Source organism: Helianthus annuus, chromosome 4, assembly GCF_002127325.2.
Source record: "Helianthus annuus cultivar XRQ/B chromosome 4, HanXRQr2.0-SUNRISE, whole genome shotgun sequence".
In the NCBI taxonomy this organism is placed as follows: domain Eukaryota; kingdom Viridiplantae; phylum Streptophyta; class Magnoliopsida; order Asterales; family Asteraceae; genus Helianthus; species Helianthus annuus.
In genome coordinates, this window is record NC_035436.2 from 188,275,756 (window position 1) to 188,286,670 (window position 10,915).

The window sequence follows — 10,915 nt, forward strand, 5'->3', positions numbered from 1 at the left end:
TTTTTCAAAAAAAAAAAAAAAATTGTGTAGTGCACATGTGTAGTATTACACATGTGCACTACACAATTTTTTTTTTTTTTTGAAAAAAAAAAAGTTTATATAAAAAAACCTGCGAAATTTGGTTTGCAAAAAAATAAAAATAAAAAAAAAAATTGTATGTTTTTTTGGCTTTTTTTAATTAGTTTTCGAGTTTTCACAATAACTAGTGGTTTTCATTTGAACCTTCCCCTTACTTATTATCGTTACCATTATCTTTATTTAATTTAATATCCATATATAAATTTAATACCATTCATAATGTTTAAGAAAATCCGTAGTCATCATATGTCGTTACTTGTGTTAGATAAATAATATTTAAAATGTAAAATATATTAAAGAATAATAATTATGTTGTTTAAATATGAATTAGATATTGCTCTTCATTTAATATATCAATAATAATATATTACAATTTTTTTTCATTTTTATTGCTTAAAAAGTATTTGAAATTTTAGCATATATATTAATTATTACAAATTTTTCATTTTTAATGCTTAAAAAGTATTTGAAATTATAGCATATATATTAAATGGTATGCATTTGGCGGACAAGATTAAATGGTCCGCATGTCACATGACATCATAATTGGTTGGTATCGATGACTTCATGGCGAATATGTACACGCTCTTGGTGCACGAGTAAAAGGGTCACGTGTCTTTTGTCACACATGGATAAGAGCATCCCAATAGTGCCATCTTTGGGAAGAAAGAGTTGAAGAAATCCACGAGGATGAACGTCCACTAATATGAACATCCAAATGTATATTTTTTATTGAAAGTTTCTAAAATTTTTATATGTATTAAATTCCCTCCATGTGACTTGTGCTTCAAATCGGTATGTCTGGTCCTCAGGCTCTATGGCCAAAAACAATAACACATCAACCACAAGGCAAATTGTCAGATTTTATGGTATTCACACAGAAGGCGTAATAACTCTCTTATCTCCAAATGAGCTGCAACATTTTTTAATATCAACACACTCCGGAAGCCCTAATCTCGAACCAACAGCGAGCCCATATGTATGAGCCCATCCTTACAGGTGCCATTCTTATGCAAGCCCAATTCCAGCCCATGATCAGTAAGTAGCAGCCCAGACATTTTCATCATGTAAAGTTATATGAAAAATATGTTTGACATCAAATTGAAAATAAACATATATTTCATTTTTCAACACAAATATGTCAGCCCATGGATGCCTTGAACAACTTCACTATGTTGCAGCTGAATCTCGATTAATGGTATCTTCTGACGCAAAGTGAAAGCGTGAATATAACAGAGATAATTGATGGAATTCAGGTCCGACAATTGGGCAACAAAAATCACCTATAAAAGTTTGCCACATGTTTGACTTGTCGAGACATTTCTGTCCATTGCTTATGGGCCCCATAACTCCACTCATAGCCCATGTTATGCTCGTTTTATGTTGGGCCCCTTTCTTCCATGTTTTCCTTACTGGTCCAAGTAGGAGTCAAGGATTAGCTTCTCATCATCTTCACACCATAGGTGTAACACGCATTTACATTCAAATATACAAGAGCATCTCAATGGCTTGACCATAAAAAGTCAAACTAAAATATTTGTATTAAAAAAATGATCATCCAAGTCATCTCTTAATGTCGATATACTAATTAATTAATCGATGATTTCCGCTGCCAGTATCTTTCAAAAGCTTTTAGGGGTAAAAAATAAAATCTGTCACCATTTTTATATCTTCTTCACTATGTCATTTTAAACTCTAATCAAATATATAAAAAAAGGAAAAACTAGATTAGAACATCTGATTAAGACAAAAACTCATTAAGAATATATATTCAATCTAAAGTCAAACCAATTCCTGATTAATTTAAAAAAGAAAAACGACTACACCCTTAAAATTTTTATATTACATAAGACGCAAATAAAACAAGTTATTTTATACTAAATATAAGTTGACTGGATGGAATCGAAAACTTTATACAAGATAAGCTTTTATTCTATTCTAAAGGGATTTTTACATATTTCCCCCTCCTAAGCTGGCTTATTACGTATTTCCCCAAATAAAAAAAACAATTACATATTTCCCCTCCCTAACACATATATATTACATATTTCCCCATTAAAAACTCTTATTAAATGACTATTTTACCCTTAATGAACTATTAAATGAATATTTACATATTTCCCATTTCTAATATCATCAATCAATTACATATCTCGCCAATTTATGTAGTATTTTACCAATTCTTCTACTTGCTACTATTCTCAAACAATACCATAATAATCATAATAAAAATACAAACTTTCAAAAATGTAATCCTTACTTCTTCACAATCAAAATTATCACGGAATACAATTAGTAATAAGGTAAAAATGTATTGAAGTTCATACATATTTATTTTGATTAAAATAAATTACATGTATTGAGTAATCTAAACGATCTTCGGAAATCGTTTCGAACATAAATCAATTCTGAATCAACACCATAAATATTTTTCTGAAAGAATATCGAGATATGGAGATTAAATATTCAAAATGAAAGCAAATATAAATCAATTAAACCGAAAACAGTTTTTTCTGAATGCATATGTCTACTAAGGTCAGGTGGATTTTTTTTTTTCTGAATGCATGTCTACTAAGGTCGGTTGAATGTGATCAAATCAACTTTTTTGTTCTTTCTTTTTTATTTTTTTTAGAAAACAACCTCAATTTATGTTGAAAGAATTAATAGGAATGATTTACTTGGGTAGCTGATGTTTGAGTTGCAAAACTATTTGTGAAAGTTGTGCCGTTGTTTCTTTGTTGTGTAACTATTGGTATAAGTTAGGGATTCTAATTCTGTTAGCAATTCCTTTAAACTGTGTTCATATATTGATAAATTGCATACCATTGGAGATGAACTTCATATAACTTGAAACTAAAATTTTGCAGAATATAAACGGATAGTTATCACTTTTAGGCTGTAAGACATTGAATAATTTAAACAAATCTACTGTACGGATAGTTAATCTAAATAAATATGTATGAACTTCTATTCATTTTTACCTTATTGCTAATTGTATTCTGTGATAGTTTTGATTATGAAGAAGTAAGGATTACATTTTTGAAAGATTGTATTTTTTATTATGATTATTATGGTATTGTTTGAGAAGAGTAGCAAGTAGAAGAATTGATATAATACTACATGAATTGGGGAGATATGTAATTGATTGATGATATTAAAAATGAGAAATATGTAAATATTCATTTAATAGTTCATTAAGGGTAAAATAGTCATCTAATAAGAGTTTTTAATGAAAAGGGGAAATATGTAATATATATGGGTTAGGGAGGGGAAATATGTAATTGTGTTTTTTTATTTGGGGAAATACGTAATAAGCCAGCTTAGGAGGGGGAAATATGTAAAAATCCCTATTCTAAAAATATAAAGGAAGCAGCCATTGACTTTTGTTAGTTATAAACAAATGTAAGTTAGCTATTAATAGGTTCAAAAGGCCAGAAACATTTGACCTTAAAAAAGTCAAATGTGTTGTTTAATAGTTAGTACAATACAATGATGTGTTGATGTTTATATTATACACATTAATCTTCTCTTTCCATCCTTAGAATGAACATCAATGGAAGATCTCAATATCTTCCTTCACCTCATAATCCTGACCCTAATCTTACACCTTCATACTTCATTAGCATCATCATACGACTGCCCGATTTCCTATTGTGGCTCGAGTGCATACTCAATTCGGTTCCCTTTTCGTGTGATAGGCCAACAACCCGACGTATGTGGTTATCCGGGCTTTAATCTATGGTGTAACAAACAAGGAAACTTGGTACTCAACCTCCCGAATTCAGGAAATTTTTCGGTCAGAACCATTGATTACCGATCTCAAGTTATCCAAATTTATGACCCGTCTGGCTGTTCTGCTGCTCGCCGTTTGACTTTGGACCTATCGGGTTCACCTTTTTCGGGTTCTCCAAGTCGAAACTACACGATTTTGCGCTGCCCGGTTGAGGTCACGATGTCGCGTTACATCACTGTTGGTTGTCTAACCAATTCTACATATTCAACTTTAGCTACTTCTTCTGTGAGTTTTGGTACCGCGATGGCTAAGCGCACGGATTGTGAGATCATCGGTTCTATACGGAGCCCAATATCGTGGTATCAAGATCAAGAAGGGCTTACATCTGACCTAAATATGGATATATCTTTGACATGGGATAATCCTAATTGTCAAGAGTGTATAGAAGAGGGTGGGACTTGTGGTTACACAAATACCACTATGCAAGAGATTGCATGCTTCGAAAATACCGAAAAGGGTAAGACAAATCTTTTTCAATAATCATATTATTGGTTCTGAAATGAACGTGACCTTGTGACCCTATGACCCTATCTCACTAATTGAAATTTACGTTTTCAGGCAATAAAAAAATGACAATAGCTTTGATAATCGTGTCGATAGCTCTAGCTCTACCGGCCATAGCAGCGTCTATAGCGATGGCATATTATATATGGAGGGACTACAGAAGAGTAGCCACGTGGGTTGCAAGAAATGCAACACGGAATGTCACCGCAGTGACACCAGAGACCGCCATGGTTCCACATGGCGGTACGGTCATAGGTCTTGACCAGTTGACCATAGAGTCCTACACAAAAGTGGCTCTAGGGGAAAGCAAACGCCTTCCCGGACATGAAGATGCCGCATGCTCCATATGCCTGTCGGAATACAATGTTAAGGAGATAGTCAGATGCATTCCCGAGTGTAGGCATTGCTTCCATGCTGAGTGTATCGATGAGTGGCTTAAGTTGAAAGGGACATGCCCCGTTTGTAGGAATACACCTTCTCCACCTCGTGTGGACTTATAACATATTCAATATTCGTTGCTTTTTTTTCAGTACTCGATCTTGATCCGCGCTTTTGTTCTTCTCGAGATAGGTAATGAGAGATTTCAATGCGTATTAGTCCGTGTGATGTCAAAATCCAATCGAATGTGGTTAGGAAACACGGCTTAACAAATAAGAGTATACGATACAGGGCAGATGTTAGATGTTAGAAACACCCATATGAACAAAAATAAAATAGATCATTGATAACTTCTAATTTTTTTTCATGGTATATCTTTCTTTAACAAAAGGGGCTTTTTCACCACAAAATTTGACCGATAACGAGTCAAAAATTCAAAAATATAAAGTCACGTGTATTTGATACAATCACAATAGCAAAGCAGCCTTGCAAATATATGAAGAATGTTATAAACTTATAATATCATTTCAAAATTTTTTAAAAAAAAAGTGTTAAATGTCATTTTAGTCTTTGTGGTTTGAGCAATTTTGTCAGTTTAGTCCAAAGGTTTTACTTTTCGCATGTGGATCCAAAAAGGTTTCACCGTTGCCATTTTAGTCCACGGGGTTAGCTTCATCCATTTTTTCTGCTAACGAGAAGGACAATTCGGTCATTTTATATGGCCGAGTTGCCCTTCTAGTTAACAGAATTATTACATATTAAATGATCGAATTGCCCTTCTTGTTAATAGAGAAAATGGATGAAGTTAATCCAATGGAGTAAAATGGCAAGGGTGAAACCTTTTGTACCCACAGGTAGGGCTGTTCAAAAAGCTCGCGGCTCGGAGCTCGCTCGAAGCTCGCTCGGATTTAGCTCGGAAAAAGCTCGCTCGATTTGGCTCGGTTTAAAAGTGAGCCGAGCCGGCTCGGCTCGGTTAGAAAGTGAGCCTAGCTCGGCTCGGCTCGTAACGAGCCGAGCTGGCTCGGTTCGGCTCGCTTTGTAGCTCAGCTCGGTTTAGCTCGAATTATTTTACTTATAATAAGTTTTAATTTTATATACATCTATACTATATAATAAAAGAAACCAATTTTGAGACATTTGTCATCATATTAGGTCATATCTTATGGATAATTATTATTTAGTTTAATTAATCTCTTTTAATTAATTATAGATAACTCTCATATTAAATATTATTTAGTTTAATCTCTTATAGATAATTATTATTTAGTTTAATTTTAATTTAATCTCTTCTAGAAAAAAATTCATAATTTTTTATTAACGAAACATATTTTTTAATAAAGAGTAAATTGCCATTTTGGTCCCTGAGGTTTGGTCCAAATTGTCATTTTAGTCCAAATAGTTTTTTTTTTCTTCTCTGGATCCCTGACTTTTCTATTTTCTTGTCATTTTGATCACATTGACTAACTCAGTCTAAAAATCTGGTTATAACCAGGGGTATTTTTGGCATCACTATTGTGTAGTGATAATCAGGGGTAGTTTACAACATAATTTATAATATAATAATTTAATGCCAAATACCTCTAATTATAACCTGGTTTTTAGACTAAGTTAGACAATGTGATCAAAATGGCAAGAAAATAGAAAAGTCAGGGATCCAGAGGAGAAAAAAAAACTATTTGGACTAAAATGGCAATTTGGACAAAAACTCAGGGACAAAAACGGCAATTTACTCTTTAATAAATTATCTAACCATTAATTTTAAATTTCGTTTGACGAATAGGGAATACACTCAAATATATTAACTCATTTATATCAATTTGGTATATAAATATCTCCATCTTTGGTTTGCATTTACAAGAAATATTTATTATATAGTTTAGATTGTTCAACCCGTGTAACACACGGGGAACTAACCTAGTTATAATATATTACAAAAAAACTGATTATTATTTACATGTATATAGGTTTGTAATTTGATATTTATGGCATAGTTGAAGATTGATTACCATACTAATGAACTAATATTGTATTTTATTGAAATTAAAACTTATTTTGCGTTGTTAAACTTGATTTTGGTTTGAATAATATTAGGTTGAACTTATTTTGAATATATTCTTTTAAATTATTGAATAATATTTTAGGCTATTAAATTTTAAGAGGTATATATTAGTTTTTTTTTATAAAATCGAGCCAAACCAAGCCGAGCCGAGCTAGCTCGGTTTAAAACCAAGCCGAGCCCGAGCTTAGATTTTCAGCTCGGTTTCAAATCCGAGCCGAGCCGAGCCAGCTCGGTTTATAATCGAGCCGAGCCCGAGCTTGGCCTGGCTCGGCTCGGCTCATGAACAGCCCTACCCAGAGGTGAATAAATGAAACATTTAGACTAAACTGACAAAATAGCCCAAATCACATGAACTAAAATCACATTTAACTCAAAAAAAAAAAAAAAAAAAAAGCAAATGGTGGTTGCTTAGAATGGTTCTCTCTGGTTGGTTCAAAGTCAGACATCGTGACAATGACAGTATCACCAATTATGTGTTTCTTTTATCAATTTAGTTGGTTCAACCAATTAGAATTGTCAAGTTAACTAACATTAACAATATATAGTTAGGGTGTCCGGGGCACCCTCGGTGACCCTATGCGGGGACCGGATTCACCGATCGGTGAGGGTGCCGCCGAAGGCGGGTGGAGGGTGATCGGGGAGGTGGGTCGGGGTGTAGCCACCGAAGAAGGTAGGGGGAGAGTGTGGGGCCACCATCTTTCCAAACCAATCAATTATTTCCTTTTTTTTAATAAAAAACCAAGTCACCTAAGAGGGGAGTGCCGCCATCAATTTTGGGTGTTAGGGGAGTTTAAGAGGGGAGTTGACGTGACATAAACGGATTGAGTGTGCGTAAGAGAGGGGCCTCCCCTCTTAGGGGAGTGCCCCTTACACCCTTACAATAGTATCCTTATCTGATAAATAATAATAATGAGGAATAGTATCTTTATCAGATTATGTTAAGAATACAAAAAGAACCTAAGAAAAAACTAATCGAATCAGTTTACATTATTACGCATTAAAGAACCAAAAGATAAGCATGTATGACACATTAGCACAGATTAAGCTTTGACATTCTTTACAAGCACTAGCATGAACAAATAGATGATTATCTGCTATTGTTTAATGGCACTCATTAGTTTAAGAGTAAATTACAAGTTTTGTCTTTTATCTTTATATTAAATTGAAGGCGTTGTCTTTTAGTGCAAAAGTTGACAAGTTCTATACTTAATGTTCCAAAATCTTGCACGTTATGTCCTTTAAGCCAAACCAGTTAGATTTTTTTTATTAAGTCATATGACACAAGGGTAATTTGGTCATTTAACTCAGTTTTCTAATATTTGTTTAATAAAATAAAGTTGGACCCACCACCATATCCTTTATCCTCGTCTCCTCTCGCAAGATCTATACATATGCCTTTTGGGGGTGTTTGGGATTCCTTTTTGATGAAAAGTCCTTTTGAGAAGGAATAAGTAAGAAATACTTAATTATTCACTTCTCCTTTTTTGAATGCATAATCAACCATAGAAGGCCTTATCAGATGATTATTTGAGATTCCTTTTAGCTCAAAAGTTCTTATCAAATGATTGTTTGGGATTCGTTTTTAACTTTTAAGCTCCAAAAAGTCCTTTTCACCTCCAAAAGTCCTTCAAATAAGGAATCCCAAACACCCCCTTTCTATATGTATTGGTTGATCTTTTCAAACTCCGATTTCGATCGATTATGTGTATATCTGTTTATTAATCGTCAAATTTTGATTAATTCGATGCCAATTGTTTAGGTTTTAAGCAAAATTGCCACCAATAGACTTCAGAAGGAGCTTACGGAGTGGCAGATCAGTCCTCCCTCTGGATTCACACATAAAGTCACTGATAATCTTCAACGGTTCATCAATCTCAGTTTTATTCTCTAAATCTTAAATGTTTTCATATTTTAGGGTTTATGCCGTTCTATATGTCCCAATTTCACCGTTTTGACTCTTTACACATCATCAGATCAAAGAGAATGTTCAATTTGGGCCTCGAATAAATATTCATTTTTTTTAGAAATGTTCAATATTCCAGCCACCAGTTACGCCACCGTCGCCACCGCTTCCGCCACCGCCACAGGTAACAATACTCCGATCCATACATTTCAACCAGCGGAAACAATTAACAATGGTAACAGAACAAGTTTAGTCTGGAATATCATTACTCTTCCGATTGCTATAGTTTCCGGTAGCCTACGGAGAGGAGGAGGGAGGGAGGAGGGAGATAACAGATAGGTAGAGAGAGGAGGGAGGGAGAGAACAGAGAGATGGATGAATTTAGTGAGAGAGATTAAAGGTTTTTATTTTTTATATTTTACACAAATAGTCCCTTGTTATAATTTATTTACTCAATAGTCTCTGAGAATATAAAATGACAAGAATACCCTCATGTGCAAGGTACATGATCATATTTAACTAAAAAATCTAACTGGGTTTGGTCTAAAAGACATAACGTGCACGATTTTAGAACATTAAGTACAGAACTTGTCAACTTTTGCGATAAAGGACAACGCCTGCAATTTGTTGTAAATATATGTCACACCCCGATTTCCACGTGTTTCACCGGTGGGCCCGGTGGGGGATTATCGTGACGTAGTTGGCAACAATATAGTCAAACCACAATATATAAATGCACAGCGGAAGCATAAAGATAAATATTATCCAACCATTTACTGTAATATCAAATGTATCACAAGTAGTTGAATAGTATCCACAGGAGGGATCAAAATAAAATAACATTGTTGTTCAACAGATAAGACATCAAGCTTGCGAGACTTCTTAAGATGCTAAGGAGCTATTGCCAGCCGATTACGTGTAGTACCTGCACTTAATCTTTTTGGGAAAATACGTCAGTTTACACTGGTAAATACATTCAACCGACACTTTTGTAAAATGTTTAATAAAATTGATTTGAATGCACGAGGCACAAATTCTTTTATAACTTGGGAGAATTATTTAAAATTATAATCTTGTGAACGAATTACATGTTCCTTCTATGCGTTCAGTAGCCCGGATCCTGTCCGGGTTAAAGATCAATAGACACACCACATTTGCGTAAAACCGAGGCGGGTAAACCATCGGCTACGTCTTTTAATAGTATAGACATCATACCGGGTGTACGCCTACACCCGGGTGTCGAGGTCGTGGCCATTTCGTAAAATGATGCCAAGGATATCCGGGACATGGTCATTAACCCCCCAAAGGCTTTTAAGTAACAAGACTGTTTAAATGAGCCGATCAAATTATTCAATTAACCACCTAAGCGATGGAAGATTTGATGCTCAATCAAGCGGTATTTTATATACCGTAACCCAAGCCCGTATAAGGGAAAATAAGTTAAAAGTATTTACCTTTGCAAGTATTGTCCTTAATCAGTTAAATCACAGATATCTTTTACTGGGGCTCCTTATTCTGGAACGCAGGTTTTAAAATAACCTATTAGAATCCTAACGGGTCTTTATATTAGCCGTAGCCTAGACCGGTTAGTTTCGAGGGATAGATACGGTTTAATCGCGTGAAAGGCGAAAACCGAGAATGGAATGTGATTCTGACCCAACAAGTTCGGAGACTTGTTTTATACGGGTTTAATATTCACACTCTGGATTTTGGGGTCAAAATGATATGGTTTGACCCGTATCGGCTAATTTATGTAAACTAGTTACATAAGCCGAACCGTGCGCGCAATAGGCGCAACGGGTAACCGTAGGAGTCCTACACTGTTTTCCTAAGTCAATATACTTTAAAGAGGTTGTGGTATCAGTAGGATACCTTCCATAATGCCCGTAACGAGTTTTAGTTCATTATACGTCCCGTAGGGGTTTTCCGGTCATTTTAAAGACTTTTAAAGGGATTTCTGAGTTCTACAGGAAACCTGAGTTTCCCGATCAGTTTAGTAAGTCTAAAATATCTTATTTAGTAATTAAAATCAGTAGCAACTAGAATCGGGTCAAAAGACCTTGTAGAACTCAAGTTTTGGCCGAAAAGGGCATATTCGGTATTTACCGAACCGTAGCCATAACCGCAGGTTATGAGCAGGTTAAAATTTATTAAAAATCTTTAAAAATCCCAAAATATTATTTTACTACAGTGGGTAAAA

The 10,915-nt window shown here is 34.4% G+C and overlaps 1 protein-coding gene across 1 annotated transcript; it reads left to right on the plus strand.

Moving 5' to 3' along the window:
- The first annotated feature begins 3,595 nt into the window (after positions 1-3,595).
- On the plus strand, positions 3,596-4,904 carry LOC110937535 (putative RING-H2 finger protein ATL21A). The gene is made up of 2 exons (XM_022179965.2): positions 3,596-4,328; positions 4,430-4,904. The coding sequence occupies exons 1-2, from the start codon at positions 3,632-3,634 to the stop codon at positions 4,873-4,875; spliced, it is 1,143 nt and encodes a 380-aa protein (XP_022035657.1). The 5' UTR covers positions 3,596-3,631; the 3' UTR covers positions 4,876-4,904.
- The last annotated feature ends 6,011 nt before the right edge of the window (positions 4,905-10,915 follow it).

Coding starts and splice junctions, on each gene's coding strand:
- LOC110937535 (XM_022179965.2), top strand. CDS start 3,632: ATGGAAGATCTCAATATCTTCCTTCACCTCATAATCCTGACCCTAATC. Junction 4,329..4,429: donor CTTCGAAAATACCGAAAAGG/GTAAGACAAATC, acceptor TTACGTTTTCAG/GCAATAAAAAAATGACAATA.